General features: G+C 33.6%; 1 protein-coding gene and 1 long non-coding RNA gene across 2 annotated transcripts; both read right to left on the reverse strand.

The window, feature by feature from the left end:
- Positions 1-5,177: 5,177 nt before the first annotated feature.
- LOC141400826 (uncharacterized) lies at positions 5,178-6,055 on the reverse strand. The gene is made up of 2 exons (XR_012412204.1): positions 5,918-6,055; positions 5,178-5,861 (listed from the first exon to the last, which is right to left on the reverse strand). It is a non-coding gene; the product is annotated as an uncharacterized lncRNA (long non-coding RNA).
- A 14,027-nt stretch (positions 6,056-20,082) lies between these two features.
- On the reverse strand, positions 20,083-21,157 carry RpL18 (ribosomal protein L18). Its single transcript, XM_073987175.1, has 3 exons — positions 21,103-21,157; positions 20,867-20,953; positions 20,083-20,715 (listed from the first exon to the last, which is right to left on the reverse strand). Exons 1-3 carry the CDS (start codon positions 21,103-21,105, stop codon positions 20,239-20,241), a joined length of 567 nt encoding a protein of 188 aa, XP_073843276.1. The 5' UTR covers positions 21,106-21,157; the 3' UTR covers positions 20,083-20,238.
- Between the last annotated feature and the right edge of the window lie 3,136 nt (positions 21,158-24,293).

Here is a 24,293-nt window from a genome sequence, read left to right on the forward strand (position 1 = left end):
CCCCATAGAACGGTACCTCAGGATTTCTGGTATTTTGAAGGATGTGCCCTCAATATCCACCCGAAATGACTGAAATTCGGTATTAAGTCTTCGTTGGGGGTATAAAACTTTCCAACTGAAATTTATCGGTATTGGTCCACGTCTTCATATAGCCCCCATAGAACGGTACCTCCCGATTTCTGGTATTTTGAAGGATGTGCCCTCAATATCCCTCCAAAATGGCTGAAATTCGGTATTAAGTCTTCGTTAAGGGTATAAAACTTTCCACCTAAAATTTGTCGGCTTAGGTTCAGGCCTTCATATAGCCCCCATAGAACGATACCTCCCGATATTCGGCATTTTGAAGGTTGTGGCTGTGGTTATACATTTCTCTATTTTATTGACTTGTTTGAAGGGAATTTTAAACAGAAAAATTGTACACATAGACATTTTTGTACCTATTATTGAAATATTTGTTGCATAAGAAAATATGTAGAATGCATAAATTTTGCATATGCAAAAATTTATGCATTTTGCATAATTTTGCATATGTCATATGTTTCGATTGCAATATAATCAGAAGCCAAAAATATGCCCAGTCCCAAAATTTGACATGAATCGGACCAAAAATAGGGGTTGCATAAAATTCCGCTGTCTATTAATGACTCTCTAAAGACTCATAAACAATTATAAAGGTGACCCAAAAAAGACTCGAAAAAGAGTCCCAAAGTAATCAATAAATCACCAATAAATTATTGAAATACGACTCGAAAAATACTTTATATACCATCAGAGAATGGGCAAAAATGACTCGAAAATAATGCTGAGGAAGACTCATTTGTGATTTCCTTAGACGAGTCGCCTGAGGTTATCAGTAGACATCGGATTTTAGCATGTTTTTTATTTCTTATCCGATTGGACTCAAATTTTGGATCTAGGCGTTTTGAGGGTCAATTTTTCGATATTTGGGGTCATATCAAAAATATGCAAAAAATATGCAAAATATATGCAAAATATATGCAAAAAATATGCAAAATATGCAAAAAATATGCTAAATATGCAAGTGTTTTTTTTGACAAAAATCGTCAATTAAATTTGGAAAATCATCAAAAAAGCATTCTAAATTAGGTTTTTTGACGTTTAACATAGTTTTTTGCAGATTATTATGTTATTGAGACTCTCCAGATATTCCGCCACAGCAATAAATCTAGACTAACAAGACTTAAATCAGTTTTCACAAGGTGAGAAAATGTCAAATAACCCAGCATTTCTATTACAACATAATTTGCTTCCTATACAAATGCAGATAGATAATGGAAAAATTTCAAAAACTCAATCAGAAATGTCAAAATCAACGCGTCCAAAGATGGTAATAGTTTCTAATCGGCCAAAATTGTCTAGCAGAAAAACAAAGGATCTAGAGTTAGTCAACGCTATTTTTGTTTAGATAAAAGCGCAATTTTTTCTAGTTTTTGTAAAATGGGTTCGTTTTTTAGCGCAAAATGGGAAAAAGTACTAAAGTACCATTTACGATTCCAGGTTCTGGAATATAACTATAATTAGAAGTAAACGTTTTGAATATCCTCATATTAGATTTGAATATATTTTATAGTGTTTAGTCCTTTATTCAGCATATACAGACATAAATTGGCAATTTTTGTTCTTTGTGGTCAAAAAGCTTCTTTGGAAAAATGCTCTAACTGCCGGTTTAATATTGATGACATGGTTTTAGTTTAATGCACTAAAAATACATAATTTTATAATATCGATCTTTATGGTACGCATACAACCGCTTAATGCAGAATTGGAAAATATTCACTCCTCGGCGAAAAGTAATGCATTATTGTTATACCCATCCACGATGAATAATAAGCAAAATGAAGAACGCCCAATGATTAGTGCAAAATGACATCACTTAGAAAAACACAGTCGAAAAGTCCTTTTGTATAGACAATTGTTTAATTTATACCTGTCCGTGTACTCGATAATTTGTACTAATTATTACCAATGCTTCGAATTTTGACAGTTGTTTAATGGAGAAGTTGGTACAAAAAATGTTTCAGCAACATTTAGTAAAAATTATCGAATACAAGGACAAACCTTTCATGACACATTAGTCTTGTTGTATAGAATATAAATAAATATATTAAGAAAAATATTCGCCGCAATATTGTCAATAAAGTTGCCAAATGCACTATACACCTAAAAGGCAAAGATTTCAAGGAATATTAATTTACAAAACGATGAAATTCCACATGTGTCTCTAGGTTTGCTTACATCCTGATGTAAACTTTAAAAACGCCATATTTCTAGCACTACTTTCACAATCTGATTGGCTTTTTTTCGGATTGTCGAGTAGAAAAATCTCACTATTTTTTACACGTAGAGCACTTACATTTAAGTGTTCGTTATTAGCAATTACAATTTAAAAAAGTATTATTATATAACTTCCACGAGTAATTTAATCATATAAAATAATTTATTTTCCTTACAATTCGTTAATCCGAACAATTTGATAATTCGGATACCGCCGAAACCTGTGGTGTAGGGATTATCGCGAATGTACTGTATATATGGGAGCAATATCCAAATCTGAATCGATTCTTACCAAAATAGGGATCGCACTAGGGCCAAAAAATCCCCAATATTTATGCGAAGTGGTCTATAAATGTGACCTGTGCTTTGTTTTCAGAAAGACATGGCGAGATGGATAAGTGCGAATCTATGCAGATCATCAAAAGGAACTGTGGGTCTATTTCGTTTCATTTTGCATGTTGCAAACTCATTCACTAACACATAATACCCTTAGGGTATTAAAATATAGTTATCAGTGCAATCATGAATAAAAATTCCGTGCAGAATTTGTTTCCTTTCCCCAATTTCACAATTTTTTATTTCCGTATTTATGCCCAAAAAGGGAATATTTTTGTCGATTTGTCTAGAATACGTCATAATGAAGCGAATCTAGTAGTTTTCAACTTTTAACAAATATTGATTTTAAAAGAATTTCACTTTTTAGAATTATTTTCCGTGTGGAAAATTCAGAGGAAAATACATACAATACCGTACATATATGTTTTTTATATGTTTTTAATAAAATATGAAATATTTTATGTAATATTCAATATTTTCTTAGTCTTAATTTCTAGCTCATTTGGTATTCTGTCAGAAGCAGAAACAATCAACATATTTGGATACGTACATTTTGACATTTCTGATTGAGTTTTTGAACAAATTTGTATTAGAAAGCAACATATGTTGTAATAAGAAGGCTGGGTTATAGGAAATTTTCTAAGTCTTTTAGTCCAGATTTATTGCTGTGGCGGAATAATAAATAATAACATAATAATCTGCTAAGAAATCGACGTTTAACGACAATAAACTTAATTTAGAACACTTTTTGATGACTTTCCAAATTTAATTTGATGATTTTTGTCAAAAAAATTACTTGCATATTTTGCATATTGTGCATATTTTTTGCATATTTTGCATATTTTTTGCATATTTTGTGCATATGCAAATATGCAAAAAAATAAAAAATATGAGCCGGTCATTGCATTCAGTTTTCTTCAAAACGAATTTTGGTCCAATCAGAATTTTCGTATCTTTATTAATAAAAAATATGCAAATATGCAAAATCCGATGTCTAGTTATCAGGCATGTTCTGGCATTCACCTCTGCACCTCACGTGTATCGGACACACCTAAAGCTGTTCTGCAACACACTTTACACCTAGTTGGGGTGTATTCCTCACACTGTAATTTTGATGGCGAGAGCTGAGTGAATCCTTATTTTTTAAAGAAACTAATTGAAATTTTCTACAAAAAACTGCACAGGACTAAAATTTAATGTGTTTTCTATTAGCATTTAAAAAAAAATATTTAATTTTCTTAACAAAATATGATTAAAAAATGTATTTTTTCTTAAAGTATCAAATTTAACATGTACGCGCTCTTGTAGAAGTTCGTTTCTTTGTTTACGTCTGTTTCGTAAACAATCAAAAGAACAAAGCGTAGATACCCACACACGCATGTGTATTCGTTGAATGCGCCAACACAGACTGATATTTTTTCATTGTTAATGATAATGAAATGTATACACGGTGAATTCCAGAACATGCACGTATGTTTTCCTACCGACAAAGGAGTCATTTATGATCAGAAAATGAGCTCATATTCCAGCTTTTTAATCGTGCAGTCGGATCAAAAAAGACTCGAATTTGATTAAAATTTTCAAAAAATAGCTGTGTCTGGTTACCCTAAAATTTGTAACAATTTGTACCAATTGTTGCTGGAAGTCGTCTGTTAACACAAAAAACCAGCAAAAGAGAGCGATTCGAGAGAGACATTTTGACAGTTCTTTCACTGAGAGCTTGCAAATTCTTGCTGGACAAATTTCTTCTAGCAAGCACTTGCAAGCTCTTCTTCTTCCTGAAAACAATCAATCAACCGTTTTTGGTTTTTTGTTGATTTATGTTTGTGAACATTAAAAACAATTTTATTGTGAAAATAACATAGTCTAATTGTATTGTTTTATGGAGAACAAATTTGTAAAGTGGAAAAATACTTTTTTGTTTCATTTTCTTTTTTATTTTTAATAAAATACAACGTGTTTGCTTCCTTTGTTGGCGGACAAATTGTTCTGTTTTGGCAAGTCAGCTGATTGCTTGCTGGTTTTTGGTGGGAAGGTGTCTGTTTACTTTTTACAATTTTCTAGCAAAAGAGAATAAAAACCCCTTACTCTCTGAGAAAGTTCTTGCTGGACAATTCTTGTTGGGAAAGTAACCAGACAGACTTAATGCTGGCTGGGAAAATACAAAAACAAAATACATGTATTTCAAATTTAAATACATGTATTTTGTTTTTTTATACGCGCACGCAACACGTATATTTATAGGTTTTGCCCAGAAGCCTCAAATTTTGCAAAAAAAAAAAAAAAAAATCCACGCCAGTGCCATGTGCGGAATATAGTCCTGATAACGAAAACGCGTGCTTTACTTAGATTGGACGAGAAAAGTTTACTAAAGCCCTTTTGATATTTTTTCTATTTGACTATCATACATATTACACTGTGCAACATTTTTAAGGTAATCTTGTGCAAACAATTTGAGCTGAGGATTTTTGAAAGTACAGACCAAAACGACAAAAACCCCGTTTTGTTGTGTCATAGATCCATAAAATATTGAAAGAAACACATCATTCCCTGGACGGATTTCTTGGGTACAATAACATTTATTTCTTTTGATACACATCTACCTGTTCCTCTGCTGTTTGACATTTCTCTACCTCACAGCGAATTCAAATGACAAATATGAATTTTGACAGCTCAAATCAAAATCATTTATTTTTGAGAGAGGACCTTTATAATTGGGCCATGATTGCAGTCATTACCTGTAATGAGGATATATAGACTTCCATATCCACAATGGTGTAAATATGAAATACGAGGCCAGAAGGTAGGTAGTAGGCCCAAAACTTTTAGGCACGAATACGACAGCGTCAGAGGAGTTTGGAATTTTATACATGGATGTGGAAGTATAACCAAACTGTGGCAGCAACTCCTACTTGTTCTTTGATAGCCTCCACCATGTTAACCATCAATATCGAATATAACAAATTCCGGTCCGAGCCTTGACCGCATTTCCAATTGTTGCTGCAACACGGCATCTCCACAGCTGCTCTCTATATGCTTAAGTTTCCCATTTAGCCATGACTTCATGATAAAGTGTTGTTTCTGTATACACTACCAGCAATTTACCCAATCCGAGGTAAATGGCGCACCACGGGATAAGGCGTTTTTTACGCCCTTAACGTCCGAGTCCCTAGGGAACTGCAACAATTGTTTTCCCAAGTCAACTTATTTGATATTTCTCCCTCCGTACGCTATAATTAGACATAATTAAACTACATGTTTAATGCCTTTTAGATAAATCACTTACAATTTTATAGTTCATTAAACTTGCCAGTTGGTGCTCCACATTGACATCATCCATTATTTCGATTTTCTTATCATCTCCTTCTTATTTTCATTTTCTTCAATATGTCAAATATCGTAACAACAGAATTCAAAATCATATTCACTCTGAAGTGATGACATTATGTCCTATGTTGTTATTTTTAAATTAAATTTCAAAAAATATCAAAGTAGCTTTGATTTTTTTTTTCATATTTGACATATAAAAAGAAAATAGGTGGAAATAAGATGTTGTGTGTTTGTTTTTTTTATAATAAATGATAATTACTAAACAAAAATGAACCACCGATGCGGATGCCACCAATACTATGGATGCCACCAATACTACGGATGCAGAGGAAATGTAGGAAATGTGTTTAATGGATGTAATGGGGGATGGTGCGGAAATGTGTGGAACAACGGATGTAATTGGGGATGGAGCAGCGGTAATGTGTGGAACGGATGGGGATGGATCAGCGGAAATGGATGGCTTCAAGGGAATGGTGAATGGAGCAACGGATATAATTGGGGACTTGAAGGGAATGGTGATGGGGAATGGAGCAACGGATATAATTGGGGACTTGAAGGGAATGGTCAAAATTCAGTTTTAATACCAATACAAACAACAACCCCCCAAATAAACCCCCAAACAACCTCCCAAACAACCCCCCAAACAAGCACCCAAACAACCCCCCCCAACAAGCAACCAAACAACCCCCCCAACCCCCCAAACAAGCACCCAAACAACCCCCCCAACAACCTCCGAAAGAAGCACCCAAACAACTCCACAAAGAACCCCCCCAACAACCCCCCAAAGAACCACCCAAACAAATAATACAGGTAAGTTGTTGTGGAATTTAGAATTGTTGTATGAGGGTTTTGTGTTTGGTAATGATTTTTTTGAAATGCATACAAATTCTGAAATTAGGCGGAGAAATTGTATTAAATTTGACGTTGGGTGTTGCCAAGAAGCTGGAATTATATAATTAGTATGTGAAAAGTACAAAGTTGAAATAAAAGCTTGGTATTGGGAATTGAAGTATAGAATTCGGTGTACATTTATTTGTCAGGTTTGTTTCATTTTCTTTTTTATTTTTAATAAAATACAACGTGTTTGCTTCCTTTGTTGGCGGACAAATTGTTCTGTTTTGGCAAGTCAGCTGATTGCTTGCTGGTTTTTGGTGGGAAGGTGTCTGTTTACTTTTTACAATTTTCTAGCAAAAGAGAATAAAAACCCCTTATATGCCATTTAGATATGACACCATTAGCCGGATTTAGCCCATTATCAGGTTTTATTTGCTAAATCCAGCCAAAATCCACCAGATTTCCCATACAAAAATAAATCCTCCTATTGAGTGGATTTGTTTTAAATCTGGCATAAATCCTCGTACACAACTCTGTTTTTTGCAACATGTTGCTGGAAAATACAAAAAGTTGCAAGCTGGTACAAGAAACAAGGTAGATGCATGGGTGAATTGCTACACTAAAAATAATTTAAAATGTAAAAATTTGTAAACAAGACGGAAAAATTAAATATGTTTTGATGTACAAAGTTGATTTTAATCAACCACGACTAATATTTATGATGTCTAAACGATAAAATAATTCGTTAATTTATTTTAGATGGGCAAACTGCGATAAAATAATTCTTTAATTGCTCTTTAGTTAGCATTAGTAGCATAATGTGCTAACATTTTCAGTATTAAACAATAAATTTGTAATTTGACGTATGTTTTTTGAGACGAATTCAATTTACAAAAAATTCTTTTGACGTTTCAAATTCGTTCAGATGGGCTGATGCATCTACCTTGGTAATTGTGCTATGAACAAAAATCAGCTGACTGCTATTTAAATCCTCCAAAATGTATATCTGCAATGAGATTTGTACTGGATTTATTAAATCCAGTCGAGGATTTATGGCTAGTCTAAATGAACTATTACTCTCTGAGAAAGTTCTTGCTGGACAATTCTTGCTGGGAAAGTAACCAGACAGACTTATTGCTGCCGGATATACCATTTTTCCGTTCCTTTACTTTTCTGGTAAAAATGTTCATGAGAGAGCAATTTTGAACAATTTTGACACTTTTCTCTTTTACCACTCTTACCATTAAAAAAGTAAAGGAACAAAGCCTTAATTGACTTGAGACCGCCTACATGTGAGTCGTAATTCAGCTGTCCAATCCCATCATCGAATATGTTGTGCATATGTTTAGTATTTTCTTGTTGTTTGAGTTTGAAAATAAAACATACAACAAACGTTATAGCCGATAGCAAAATTCAAATATTTACAAAAAATCGACGTTACAACCGATATGACGTTATAACCGATGACGTTATAAGCGATATTTATTAGTGTGGAATAGAAATTCGGGACTTTCGGATTTCGTCGTTATAAGCGATATGACGTTATAAACGACGACGTTATAAGCTGTTTCGACTGTATTTTTAAATTTAAACCAATTAATTATCAAGGTAAGTTTAAATTAGAATATAGGGCCTGTGTTTCCCTAAAACGATTCGAATTCAAATTCGTTCGAATTACCAAACTCCTGTTTTTGTTTGATTGTAAACAAACAGAATTATATATTTTAGATGCCACGAAGAAAGTCCTGTCTTATACCTTCTTGCAACAACATGGAGCCCATCCGGGATATTAAATTCCACCTCGTCAGGGACGAATGGATTCCCATGTTGCAGCAAGCATATGGATATGAATCTGGATATAATTTTCGATACAAATATGTATGTTCTCAACACTTTGAACCTACATCTATATCCCCACAGAATTATCTTCGTAATTGGGCTTTTCCAATATTGCCACCAAGAGAGGACATGGAGACCTCTGCATCTACTTCAGCAGCCGCAAGAATGCTTAATGCTGATGACAATAATGTGAGAACCAGTGGTTTACTGGCTGAGTGTAATGTGGAAAGGGATGACAATGACAATTCAGCCAATTGCGAGTATAAAGTGGAAAGTGATGAGTATCAACGAAATGACAAACGAAACGATCAACAAGTTTGGTCGTATATCATAGCAGGAATATATAAGTACCCGCTTTCAAAGAAGCAAATGAAGATGGTAATTCATAAGACCTTACTGTCACGAAGGATATACCAAAGAGAACAAGATCTCTTCAAATTTAAATCACCACTCCTTGATAATGTGGAGTTATTTTTGCATGACTGTCCCATTGCTTTTGAAGAGAAGACGAAAGCAGCCCTTAAGGAAATTTTCGAAGGCAAATCACCAAATGAAAGGGTATGCATGCATTCTTTCATTCGATGCTATTCCAAACAGCAATAATAGTATTGAGGTGTATGCTTTCCTTTTGTGTGGCTTACTAAGTGACTGGAATGTCTTGACAGGCATTGCGGCACCAAAAAAACCAACGTGTTTGATTTAAAGCGTTGGCTTTCAATAATATACACAGCAGCAAGAGACATTTATGTGACGATAGCATTTAATGTATGCGATGCAGCTTTGACTCACCTTATGTTGTTGCAACCATTAAAGCAAGAAAAATTTTATAAAGAAGCTTGCCCAGGATACAACTTGCTTTGGGGCATTGATATTGTGCACTTAATATGCAACATGGTCAACACTTTTATTATTAACGGTATTTCATATCGCGGAAACAAAATGGATTTAACATCGTTTCTAAAATTTTTAAGTTGAAGAATGTTATGAGACTGAACAAGTTATATAAATTCGAAATATTCTACATGGACGACTATTTGAACGTTTTCAATGATAGTGTTGTGGAAAAGCTAAGATCCCTAAGTCCTAAGGAAAATTTGGACAGTACCAGAGAATTTGTGTCCAGTTTGGCATAATTTCTGCATTTTTTAACAAACGAAGAAAATTTTGTGTTGAAGAAAAGCAATCAAAAATTTACACATTTCTCAATTGTCTTCAAGAAGTGAATTATTCGCAATAGGAGATTTTTATTGCAACAATTTTGTCATGAAAGGCTTTATTGGAGCAATATGACAACGTAGTACTAAGAAAATGTACTACCCATTTTACAATAGTAAGCTTTTTTTGGAGATATAAAGTCTCGATAGAAGACTACGCCAACATTAGCTAATATGTATTACGTGGAATCGAGGTCTGATACGGCTATATACGTTAGCAATAAAGTAGATAATGTATTATTTTGGGAGGAGGAAATATTTCCTTATTAAATAAAGTGTTTAATAATCTGTGTACGTTTTTGTTTGTTTGAAGTTTATGAACTCAAATATCGCTGAACCGAAATACTCAATATTCAACATTCACTCTGAAATCAATTATATTGAAATCGTTTCAGATTTGGATATAGCTCCGCTATATATTTTCAATGGCAATATATCAATAAAATTTTGAATATGTGGCGGAAATTGATCTACAAAAAAAAATTGCCAAATTCAGGGTTTAAAAGCCAGCATCTAAAAACATTAGCATTAGCTGTACACTTCAACTGCTACACAATATTCACACACACGGCTAAATAAGCAACCGAACGCATATTTATTTTTGTACATTTTTGCTTATTTCGTTTTTTACGCCTAATCTTTTTTTCGTTAGGCATAATCGACAACCACGCTACATATTTAGCACTCGGCTGACCATTCGTCGCAGCGAATTAGCCAGAGAGGGTGTTTTTTGTCATTAGAGTTGCCAACGCAGTAATAAAAAAGATGTCATTTAAAGTCAAAATGCTCCCATCATATGGTAGAACCTAAAGAATACTAATTATTATTGTTTATTGTTCGAGTCCATGGCTTTCCTTTTTCACTTGCAAATAATTTCAGATCATTAAGCTTAACTCTAAACGAGAAAATTAATAAAATAAAAAAAAATATATTTTGAACGGCTTCACCAAAAATTCACATGTCCTTTGAACGAAAAAGTGGAATTAATTATATTGTGATTTTTAATGCATTACACTGGTAACCCTGATCTCAAAAACAATTGTTTGCTGAAAACATGGCTAATCCGTTGAAACTTTGTTGCTTATTCTCTTTTCTGATATGTGTTGATCATGTGTGCTGCAAAATATGAGTATGCGTGCCCGACGCTTTTTTATTAAAGCAACAATATCAAATAGCATCAGCATCGCTAGCAATATTTTTGTGAAATTTGTTGCTACACGTTGCCGTTGTTCATTGTTGCTAAACATATTTCGAAGAAATTTTAGCAGGCAAAGCTGCAAATATTCGGTGCTTTTGCTAATATGGCGTTAGCATTTTAAACCCTGGCCAAATTATATTGAAATCGGTTCAGATTTGGATATACAGTGTCGGTCACAGAATCAGCACACCAGACTGTTCCGGAATCTGCAACAGTCTACTATTTTTGAAACGTTGACACTTTTGTAACAACGTATTTTAGTTGAGATAAACCATTTATCCCAAAAACTTTAACAAAAAACTGTTTGGACGAAATTATGACGACAGATGTACTCTTTAAAATAAAAAGGTCTATTAACAAGTTTGTAGTTGTCTTTAAAAATATGAAAATTAATTGTTATTTCAGTTAATTGACAAAACAATAATATATAATTTAAAAAAAAAAAAATTATTTTAAATGTAGTAAATAAAACGAGCTCGAGGTCTTGGATGGTTGTTGTTTTTATTTATTCATTATTTTATTCGATATTTCGTCTTTCTTCGAAAGACATCATCAGGATAAATAGTGATTAAAACTATTACAACAATAACAATAATTTCGCCAAGCACAAACGTCGACCTGTTGCTGCTGCCATCTGTTCGCATAAAATAGTATGCGAAATTGTTACGACTCTCTTTACCTGATGAAAAATGTAAAGAAATAAGCGAAGAAACCCCATGACAATTTCCTGATTATTATTACAGCAAATTAAAATATTTTCGTAAACAAAAACATTTTCCATAAGGGTCAAGTTATAACAGCATTTGTAATTCAAAACCAGCAAGGAAAGGATCAAAGTCAGGCGAGCGGACTTTATGATACCCTACACCACTAGGAATAGTAAAATATAAATTGGAACTTCAATATACTTTGGCAAACTTATCTCTAGACACATAGCTTTATTGGTCACCAAATACCTAAAATCGGACAAACAAATATATGGGAGCTATATCTAAATCTGAACCGATTTTCACCAAAATAAATAGCGTTCTTATGGCAAAAAAATTACCCTTCCCAGTTTTTACGCAAATTGGATAATAAATGCGACCTGTAGGTTGCGAACAAAAATACAGGGACAGACAGACGGACGGACATGCATAAATCCACTCAGAAAGTGATTCTATGTATATCCCTCAAAGGAACTATGGGTCTATCTCGCTTCCTTTTGCACGTTACATACACATGCACAAAGACATAATACCCCTTACCACATAGTTGTGTAGGGTATAATTACTTACATTTCTGAATAATACCAAGGACCTATCATTACAAACCTGCCAACGAAGCACTAGATGACACGTAGCACATGGGACATGGGTGTGTTTAAAGGATTTTGAGGTTTGCTGAAATTGGTTAAAATCCCATATACGTTTGTTTGTGCCTTTTAGACTTATGGGCCGATTCCGTACAGCGAGGCGAGTCATGTCGCGTCGTCTATCGTCTCTGCGACAAAATTTAAAAAATGCCCTACGTACCGCGATAGAAAATAATCGTCGATAACAAGTTATTTTTATTTTATTTTTATTCGTTAGTAAAAATGAACGGCGACAGCTAATTTGTTGTCGCCGGAAAATGAACATTACGGCGACAAAATTTGACGTCGTCGTGCGACTTTTGCCATACGTAATGGAAAAATTGCAACTGGCAACGCGACACGACTCGCCTCGCTGTACGGAATCGGCCCATTAAATACTGCTGAACAGATTTTCGTGAAATTTTCAGAGACAGAGACAAATGCGACAGAGTAAAATTCACTGAAAGAGGTTGCTGGAACTGACTGAGTAATTATTGCTGGGAAAGTTATCGTACACACCATGGTACAATAATACAGGTAGCATTATCATGCCAGCTGATGGTAACATAATGTGTCAACTGCATTGAATTGATGTCAAATTTTGACACCTTATGTTACCAACAATTGCCGATGCGGCTACCTGTGTATTTGTACCATGGTACACACCTAAAATTATCCAACAAAAGAGAGCGAGTTTGGAGATATTTTTGGAGAGTTTTGTGACTGCAAAAATTTGTAAGTTCGGCCAGCTTACTTTTTATCAGCTGTTAAATGCAAACAACTTGAAATGTTACCATTTGTGACCAAGAAAATTTCACATTTTTTTAGATATTAAAGCGTTGTGCTTTAAATAAGTCAAATGCAATTTTAGAATTTATGTTTTTGTTCCATTTGGTTTAAAATATCAAAAGAAACAAAAACAATTTTCGGAAACAGCTGACTTTCTTACAAGTTTTTGCAAAATGTTGTTCGATAACTTTTTGCAATTTTTCTTGCTTGAGAGAGTAAAATTCACTGAGAGAGGTTGCTGGAACTTGCTGAGTAATTATTGCTGGGAAAGTTATCGTACACACCTAGTATTTAGCGGGCTATAACGATTGTGGGAAAAACATCCAAATATAATTATTGGTCCATACTTTAATTTCTGGTGGAAAACCAACTACGATTGACTTCTCCCTTTATTGTTCTGGTTTGTTTGTAAATAACTACCTTTACCTTCCATGGTACAAAATGTCGCATTTTATAGAATTTTTTTAAGTCATGATAGAAAAATTCGAATGAAAGGTTCCAAATTGCAATGAAGAACGGGGTCCTGACATTTTTTACTGACATTTTTATAAAAAGTAAAGTGACATTTTTTGTGTTAGTAGTCGGCATCATTTTCCAATAGTCGGCATCACATGTTCCAGTAGTCGACACCTTGTATTTTAGTATATACATACATAAATGTTATACTTTTGATCGTTTTTATTATTTTAAATAAGAAACCACATACTTTTACACAAAATATTATACATATTTTAAACGATATTGCTTTCGATCATATCAATGAATGATTCTTCGAGTCCGAACGAACTGCCTAACATATTATCAAACCACATATGGACACGTTTCTTCAGAACAATTTCGTGGGGGATTTTAGTCACAGCGAAGTTGGCGGCCAAGGCGGACAACTCAATAATATACCCAATATCGATCTTCACACTGCGATCTTGCATATTATGAACATATTTGTGTCATTTTTTGTTACATGCATCACTTAAGATAATGGGGGTTATCGTGAATGAAATTTCCCCGTGAGTTTTGTTTTTCCGCCGTTGCAACTTAAGGGAGAAAGTGAAAAAATTCAGGGGGAATTGCCGTTCATGATAACCCCCAAAATGTTTTTCCAGAACAGTGCTTCCGTATCTCTGTCATTTGTCTCACCATATATCAATTCTAAAGGTAGCATATATTGACCTCTTTGCTGGACTATATTTACATCGATGTCGATCAACCTAGTGTCAATTTAAGATAATGTTTGCAATTTGTGATTCCGTTCAGGACAGACAATGATTAAATTGTTTCAATGCGAGAACTTTTTCCGCGATGGAGAGAAGGTGGCAAAAATGAGTTTTTTTAAATAAAAAAAATTAAAGCCCTAATAAACATAAGTTTTTTGTTTTCAAAAACAAAAGTTTGAAGCAGCCTTCATTTTCATTAAATAGTAGCGACGCCAAACATTATGTGTGTTCGTTTACTTAAAATTTGTACAAATTGTTACTGGATGTTGTTCGTTTACTCTGCAATACAATGCAAAAGACCTTGGTCGTTTACAAGAAGTTACTGGACTTGTACAAATTTGTACAAATTGTTGAGTAAACGAACACACCTATTTTTGTAACAAATATCCTTCATGCTTGCAATTATACATTTAGAGGAATGGGTTGGAAACATTAGAATCTAACATAAATCGAATTTTCATTCACGATTTTCAAATTTATGTAACCAAATCTAGAAATATTTATTTTTGAAAGTAAAATAATTTATTAACACTTTATGTTTTGTTTAGAAAAGTGACAACAGTGACACTAGTATTACTTACAAAAACAATTTTCTAGGTATGTGGTTGTTGTTACGTTTGTTGTACAACAAAACTTGCCTCAGTATCAGTATTAATTTTGGGAGACAATGCGGTTGTGTATCCGATCCTAGGTACATAATTGAGGCCAAAATACCGGACCACGGTCACTTTTAAAGTATGTTATATCTCGATACTTACGAACCGCCTTTCATGAAATGTTGTGGAATGTGGTACATGTAGTCATGAATTTCGGATGTGGCACGGCGTCTCCTCTATTAAGAAAAACGATATATTTACAAATTTCCTTAAATGAAAAATACACAGCCCTAAGGTCGGAAGAATGGGCATTAAAAATTGAAATAAATTGAACATAATTGTCCTAACTAACAAAATAATAGGGGTGTCTTTTTACTTACTAAATGTTGTTGAAACATTTTTTTCAGCAACTTTTCCTCTATAGAACTGTCAAAATCTGCAACATTAGTAATAATTATTACTAATTATCACGTAAAAAGACACACCTAATAATTTTATAGAAGAAATGATATAAAATGAAACACTGTTCTATGCAATATTAATCTTATGAAGGCGAGTATGTGGGATATTTTCAATCATATACGAATGGGAGTAAGTGATGAACGCTTGGTTTTTGGATCAGTCATTACAACAAAAATTCAACCCAGCAAAATAAATTGGAAGTAGTGCAATGTAGACTACTTCTTTCACGGCATGTTTTTATGCAGTTCAAACGCAGTCGTGAAAAAGGTACTCCATTCCTCACATTTTAACCGCATTTGGATGCAATCCAAAGAATCACATCCATTTGTCACATTTTAACAACATCCGGAGGCAGTTCAACGGAGTCGTGAAAAAGGCACTCCAATTCCTCACAATTTAACAGCATCCGGATGCAGTGCAAACGGAGTCGTGAAAAAGGCACTCCATTCACTACATTTTATTAGCAGTTGTTAGAGATCCCTCCCTACATGTACATAAATCAGTTTGTACTTCTCTACAGGCAGCGGAATACATTTCCAAAAAGAGATAATCGTGTTAACATTTCCAAACATTTGTTAATAGGTACAAACTAAATAATATTTAATTTGTGAACATTTTTCCGGTAACTCACGAGAAGAAAATTTCCCAATGGAGTGCTGTTGGACTACATGTCGAAATCTTAACTAGTGATGGGAAGACAATATCAATCCCATTTAGCAGATGAAGCAAAAGCACTTAAGCTTGATTAAATGAAGAGCGGAGGAAACACACATGTTTGCGATTGAATTCAATAGAGAATTTTCATAATTTGTGTTAATTTACGTAATGAAGTTATTAATATGTTTGATTTACACAAATAATAAATGCAATTTATTTTGTTATTCAAAACACGTGCTCTGGACTGCCTCCTATTCTACCCCAAATGGTCAGTTAAAATGTAATGCCAAAGGTTCAGTTAAAATGCAGTGCCAAAGGTTCAGTTAAAATGCAATGCCAAAGGTCAGTTAAAATGCGGTGCAATGGAGTGCCTCTTTCCGGGGTCACTCCCTTGTAAAAATCATGAGTGAAAATGCATAATTTGATGCACTTCCAAATCACTTGTAGATATAATTTAACTGCCTCTTTGGAGGCAAACTTTTCGCTGGGAAGTTTTATCACATTTTCGAAATGCCTTTTCTTGAAAAGGATCGTTATTTTTAACGTAGAAGCTTGACATGTTGTTAGAGCATGTAATTTATTTTTATATACATATTTGATTCAATCAAGACATATTTATATATATGCATGAATTACAACAACTAACAAATTTACAAAAATATTATTGTTATTGAAAATTTAATGTCAAAGAAAATATTGAAAAATGGGGTCGTCCTAAAAAATTTCTGAGTAAAAACATAAATACTTTTTGAAAATCCTCTAAAGTAGAACACATTTGAATTAAAATGTAAATATGTAATAAATGTAAATATCTTCTTTGATTACACTGTGCAACATTTTTAAGGTGATCTTGTGCAAACAATTCCAACTGCGGATTTTTTGAAAGTACAGACCCAAACGACAAGAAGCCGGAGTTGGGTTTTGTTGTGTCAGATCCAGCTCGGATTTTATGGCCCCATCTAAACATGGTTAAATATTGAGTTTTTAAAGAAATTCGGGTCAATATCTCTGAAACCAATGCGAATCTTCTTCTGACCTCTGAAGCAAATGTGTAGATAAGGACAATAATACAATATTTGGAGAAATAATGAACTCGAAAAACTACATTTATTGCCTCAAATTTCAAAATATATGCAAAAATTCCACAATTTTTATACATTTCGCACCGTATCTCCAAAACCGTTGATTTTTTCTGAATATTTTCGGAAAAATATTCCCTGGAATGTAATACACAACTCTTCAGAACATGTCATTGTTGTAAAATGCCTCTATGCCGTTGTTTTCAGTACATTTTTCAACGACGATTTAGTAAAAATGTCAATAATGTAGTGAAATCCAAAATGAGAGAATAAACTGTTGGTGTGAACTGTGTTTGAAATACGTGTTGTAAAAGATAGGATGCAAAATACCGCTGAAACAACATGAAGTAAGCATTCTAGAGTTTCAGAATGTTCTGAAGAATTGTTGAGAACTTTATTTGGAAGATTTTAGCAAAAGGTTACTTGGTTCAACTTCCAATAGTTTAGCCGATACTGACCAGAATTTCAGCAATTATGTAAAATGTTCTATAAAAGATAAGTACTACTAGCTTAGGGCTACAATATTGCTAAAGACAGCAAGGCCAAATTCCTATTCGTTTCTGAGATAAAGGCCCAATAAATGCAAAAAACTGTAGTTTTAGCCCGGTTTAGACGAGGTCATAAAATCCGAACTGGATCTGACAGGACAAAACCCTACTAGGGTTTTTGTAGCCTCAATATGTACTTTAAAAAAATGCATACTAGAAGTTGTTTGCATTTTCAGTGTTGCATAGTGTTATTAGTTTGGCTTGAGGTCATCGGAAAATAAAAAAAAACAAGTTTTATTTTTGGCCTCAAGCCAAACTAATAATCAAAGAAGATAAACTCCAAAGGTCAACTATAATATCAAAATAAATAATAAATGTAAATATTTTATGGTAGCAAATTTCTAATTTCATGGGTACACCCTATTACATTTTGAAAATCAAATTTACAAAAAAAAAATAAAAATATACATATCTCAGTTTAGTTTTGCCGTTCGACAAAACCAAACCAAAAAACCCCTATCAGTTTATTTATTTATTTTATTTAAACTAATAATCAAAGAAGATAAACTCCAAAGGTCAACTATAATATCAAAATAAATAATAAATGTAAATATTTTATGGTAGCAAATTTCTAATTTTATGGGTACACCCTATTACATTTTGAAAATCAAATTTACAAAAAACAATAAAAATATACATATCTCAGTTTAGTTTTGCCGTTCGGCAAAACCAAACCAAAAAACCCCTATCAGTTTAGTTAGTCTTAGTCTTACTGTTGGCGTTTTTTATTGTTGGACTGCAGAATTTTACATCTTTGTGTTTATTTCAGCTTGAGCCCATATTTTGTTGTAATTCAATTGTTTGAATAACAACAAAATATTTTAAAGTGGGTATGAAATTGATTAGTTGCGGGCGAATCAATTTCATATCCACTTTAAAATATTTTGTTGTTATTCAAACAATTGAATTACAGCAAAATATGGACTCAAGCTGAAATAAACACAAAGATGTAAAATTCTGCAGTCCAACAATAAAAAAACGCAAACAGCAATAATAGGCATCAGCACGTCCTTGTTGACCAATGCGTAATGCAAAAACAACTTTCTTGTTGTTTTTACCCCCGCTTATTGAAGCAACATTCCTATGTTCGTATTCTTTGCGAAGCAAAGACGACATAAAAACAGTGGTGGATATGAAATTCTTTAGTTCGACTCAAATTGTAGGGTAAACAGCTTTAGGGCCATACAGCAAATTTCTCATTTTATTTAATTCGCTAGATGGCTTTATTGACCTGTTTATCGATACAGAGTCGGCGAAAAAGGGAACTGATGAAGTTGTTTGGTGACAACTGAAACTATAGTATTCCCTACCCTTCGCCCGCAACTAATCAATTTCATATCCACTTTAAAATATTTTGTTGTTATTCAAACATCTAACTTGAAAATCTTGTCGGATATTTTTAACATATTTCGCCATGTAATTAAGAATAATCGGTGTTATATATGACACATTTTGTTTCGAAGTTTGTTTTGCTATAATATGCCTTGCTTTGTTCCTTTACTTTCTTAATGTTTTACCATTATTAACTCGGAAAGCGTTCCTTAACCCCAAAAAGTATTAAAACTTGAAAAAACCTTAAAACCTTTAAAAATCAAAGGGAACAAAACAGACCCCAAGGCAATATTGTAAAGCTCGTGAATGCCAGATTCTAAAATTGTATTAAGAAGGAACATGTTTAATATATGGCCGGGGATTAAGTCTTATTTCTATTGTTTCTATGGACAGAAACAAATCTCGGCTACGCGGACGAAATTTCCGTTTAAATAGATTTCCTTTATGATCGATCCAAGGCATATTGAAGAAGTAATGGTATCACACAAGCTGTTCGCATTTGAAGTGCTTAATCCCTTTATAACAAAATTATTTTTGTTGTATTTTCCTAACATTAAGAAAATTTTTACCTGTTCAATATGCCTTGGATCGATATGAATCCAGTCCAAACATTTAACTTGTACCAAAAAGAATGCCCTGTCTAAACAACGATAAAAGAACTGAACACAAAGTTAAAATATCCTTTTTTACGGATAATTGGTCTGTTCCTTTACTTTTAAAAGTGGTAAAACCGGCAAAAGTAGTAAAAGTTGTAAACTTCTCCCATATGAATTGTATGGTGTCTGAAGTAAAGGAACGCTTTCCGAATAAAAAGTGGTAAAACTTGAAGATTCTTGCACGTAAACAGAGCAATATGTACTTCGATATCAATCCACGAATGCTATTTAAAGACTCTATGGTGTATCTTCTTTCATCACTCATGTGTACACTATCACTTATTTTGATTTATAACAATCCCAATATGTTTTGTCGCACTCTTTTGTTTATGTTTGCAAATATCAATAGAAAACACACACACACACTATATTTTCTTTTAAAAAATTCCATCAACCAATTGATTTTATTCACGTTATTTTTGGAATTCTCTGATTTAAGCGATGTAGTCACAATTTTTACTGGTTGAGAGAAGAGTAAACTTAAATTACAACTAAACATTGAGCCATGTTGCCTCCATGTATTTGTTTACTTCTTATAACCACAGCTGGAACGACGACCACGAGCGCGTTCAAATTTACGTCCCTTGGATCGAACATATGGGCGTGTGTGGGAGTGAGGTACACCGGGTGCCTTTCCGAAATGTTTGCAAGCGGTACGGGCGGTACGTTTACCTTGCAACAACAAGCAGTTCTTGCCAGTGGGTGACTTCAAAGCCAATTGATCGAAGGTGATTACCTGGCCACCAGCCTTTAAGATACGCTCCCGAGCAGTTTGAGTGACATGCAAAGCGCAGACAGTCATTTTGGGTACGTTCAATAGACGAACATCATCGGTGACGGTTCCGACAATGACAACAGTTGATTCAGGTTGTTTGGCTGCCTTGAAGAAACGAGCAACGCGTTGCAAGGACATGGGTGGCCTGTTGGTCTTGCTCATAAACAATCGTTTCAAAACGATACGGTTGAATTTTTTGTTGGTACGACGTTGGAGGAAACGGTACAACTGAAAAACAAAACAATGATATATTGTTAAAAATGCAATGTAGAGGGTTTGTATTGCTACATCCAACAAAACAGAAGCGTTCTGTAAGGACCCTTTTAATAGATCCTCGAATAATAACAAATACATAAATTGAAGTATAAAAAGTACTCACCTTGACCAACAGACGTAGGTAAACATCTTGTGATTTGGGTTCGGTTCTACGAACCTTACGATCGTATTTGTGGCTAATATCAATACCCTGAAAGAGGTAAATAAAAAATCCCACTTAGTTATCGCACATTCACTTGAATTTGTTCAATATATAACATCATTTCGCTTGGTTAGACTTTTAATTTTTCGATTGTTTACAATTATTTTTCACAGATTTTTCTCCACATCAAGTCTTACCATAGTGCCGACCGGAAAAAGAAAGAGACGTAGGCTCGCAATATGAAACGTCAAATTGACAACCAAATCGTAACGAAGTTGGTTGCAGTTGAATAACTATTGTAATATGGCAACTTCAGTGTTGTTAGGTTTGGGTCTGTACTACAAAATTAACGTTATAGCAAGTTTACATTTACGAAATCCTCTCGATTTCAACAGTCAATTCCATTGCTTATGCTAAGTTTACATTTACGAAATCCATTCAATTTCAACTGTCAAATCCATAGGTTAAATGTCAAATGGAATCTAGATGAGATTTCATTTGACGTTTGAGCTATGGAATTGACAGTTGAAATCGAGTGGATTTCGTAAATGTAAACTTAGCATTAAACGTCAAATGAAATCCAATGGATTTCGTATGAGTTTTCATTTGACGTATACGCAAAGGAATTGACAGTTGAAATTCAGTGGATTTCGTAAATGTAAGCCAAGCATTAGTTTTTCTTATGTCATGTTCACACTAGCGTTTCAATTATGTTGTTCGCCTGTCGAACGACGAACACGAATTAACCTGTTTCCACGACACCAATCGTAATTGACAGAAACATGAACAAAATTTCCTTCATTTGTTTCCTTGTTTTCGCGAAAATTTGAACCGAAAACACATAAAATATTCATTAAATGAACAGGGAAAGCAATAGACTTTCTCAAGTCTCCCTTGTCCCGCCTGGGATGCTTGTGGAATAGAGTTGTACAATCTAGTTAATTTGAAAGATCTAGTTCAATAGTTCAGCTCTTTTCACTGAACTGGTTCAGTAATCTAGTTCATAGTTCACTATCCAGTAGAGATAGGTAACCCTGCGTTTACAAATGACAGGACAGTTTACTTCATGTATTGATTGTCAAAATCCCACAACTTGCCTGTGTGACGTAGGCGTCCAGACAACTGCGAAAACAGTTGTAAAATTATGAATGAAAATCACCGATTTCTTTTTGTTTTCCGTTCACATATTTTGTTTTGTACATATTCTTTTGTTTTCAGCACATTTGAATTATCATATCACTCCTTTTTCACAAAAATGTCAAAAATTTGTCAACCCGGCTGTTTGTGAAAAACTGATGGACCATGGTATAAGTAAAGAGGTAGATTTAAATGAAAAAAATCTATAGAACCCTTGTTTTTCTTCAATTCCTAAAACTTCAAAATAAAAGCAACAAGTGGGTTTGTTTACAATGCATTTTTTGAGCATTTTGTAAAAAACGCTAAAAATGAATGAAGAATTAAGTTTTCTCCACATAATCGAGTTGTGAATATGATAAACTGATTGTTTCAAAGCTAATCTCACCAATTTCTTCCATACAAAAGGTCTAAAAACAAATTTAAAAATCATTGAATTTGATTGTTTTTAAAATTGTTTGGCATATTATTCAAACACCACACACACATACACAGTTTGTTTATATTGTTTTGAAGTTTTAGGCATACTCGAATGAAAAAATTTAAATTGCCATAAAGCTTTGGCTAACCTTTCTTATTAAACCATGTGATGGACAGCTGAGAGACAAACGACGAATGTAGGCATGTGTTAGTAAATCAGAGTTGTATTTGAAGACAAACTGTCTGGTGTAAACGCCTAATAATGGAAAGCAATAATCGATTATTCTATTTTCGGGTCTAAAGGGGAGTACACACCATCAGTCAAAACTGACAGTCAACGAACTTTTGCTACAATTTTCTGGCAAATAAAAACTTTTGTTTAGGTAATAATGATTGATATACAATATGTAAAGTATTATTTAGAGATTAGGAAAGTAATTATTCAGCTAGACTTTAATAGCTCATTTAGACTAGCCATAAATCCTCGACTGGATTTAATAAATCCAGTACAAATCTCTTTGCATTTAGATATACATTTTGGAGGATTTAAATGGCAGTCAGCTGATTTTTGTTCATGGCACAATTACCAAGGTAGATGCATCAGCCCATCTGATCGAATTTGAAACGTCAAAAGATTTTTTGAAAATTGAATTCGTCTCAAAAAACATACGTCAAATTACAAATTTATTGTTTAATACTGAAAATGTTAGCACATTATTCTACTAATGCTAACTAATGAGCAAATAAAGAATTATTTGATCGCAGTTTTGCCCATCTAAAATAAATAAATGAATTATTTTATCGTTAAGACATCGTAAATATTAGTCTTGGTTGATTAAAATCAACTTTGTACATCAAAATAAATGTAATTTTTCCGCCTTATTTACAAATTTTTACATTTTAAATTATTTTTAGTGTAGCAATTGACCGATGCATCTACCTTGTTTCTTGTGCGAGCTTGCAACTTTTTGTATTTTCTAGCAACATGTTGCAAAAAACAGAGTTGTATACGAGGATTTATGCCAGATTTAAAACAAATCCACTCAATAGGAGGATTTATTTTTGTATGGGAAATCTGGTAGATTTTGGCTGGATTTAGCAAATAAAACCTGATAATGTGCTAAATCCGGCTAATGAAGTCATATCTAAATGGGCTTTAACATTAACAAAATAGACCTCGATGACTGTCAGTTTTGTTGGCCGGTGTGTACTATGCTTAAAACTAAAAATTCGATTTTCCGGTCTGGCGATTATAGGTGTGTACGATAACTTTCCCAGCAATAATTACTCAGTCAGTTCCAGCAACCTCTCTCAGTGAATTTTACTCTCTCAAGCAAGAAAAATTGCAGAAAGTTATCGAACAGCATTTTGCAAAAACTTGCAAGAAAGTCAGCTGTTTCCGAAAATGTATGAAATTTGTTTTTGTTTCTTTTGATATTTTAAACCAAACGGAACAAAAACATAAATTTTAAAATTGCAGTTTATTTATTTAATGTTTCAATCCTATCCACAACGCTTTAGAATCTAAAAATATGTGCAATTGTGAAATTTTCTTGGTCAAAATTGATAACATTTCGAGTTGTTTACATTGAACAGGTGACTAAATGTCAGCTGATCAGACTTGCAAATTTTTGCGGGACAAATTTTCCCAGCAAAAATTTGCAAGTTCTCAGTCACAAAACTCTCCAAAAATCTCTCCAAACTCGCTCTCTTTTGCTGGATAATTTTGTTATCGAACAGCATTCAGCAAAAATTTGTACGAATTTGTACAAATTATTGGGTTATCGTACACACCTTATTTAACTTGTCATAAAACTCGACTTTCGACTTTTTC

The sequence above is a fragment of the Musca autumnalis genome, unplaced genomic scaffold, assembly GCF_047663935.1.
Source record: "Musca autumnalis isolate F117 unplaced genomic scaffold, ASM4766393v1 scaffold_4, whole genome shotgun sequence".
Lineage (NCBI taxonomy): Eukaryota > Metazoa > Arthropoda > Insecta > Diptera > Muscidae > Musca > Musca autumnalis.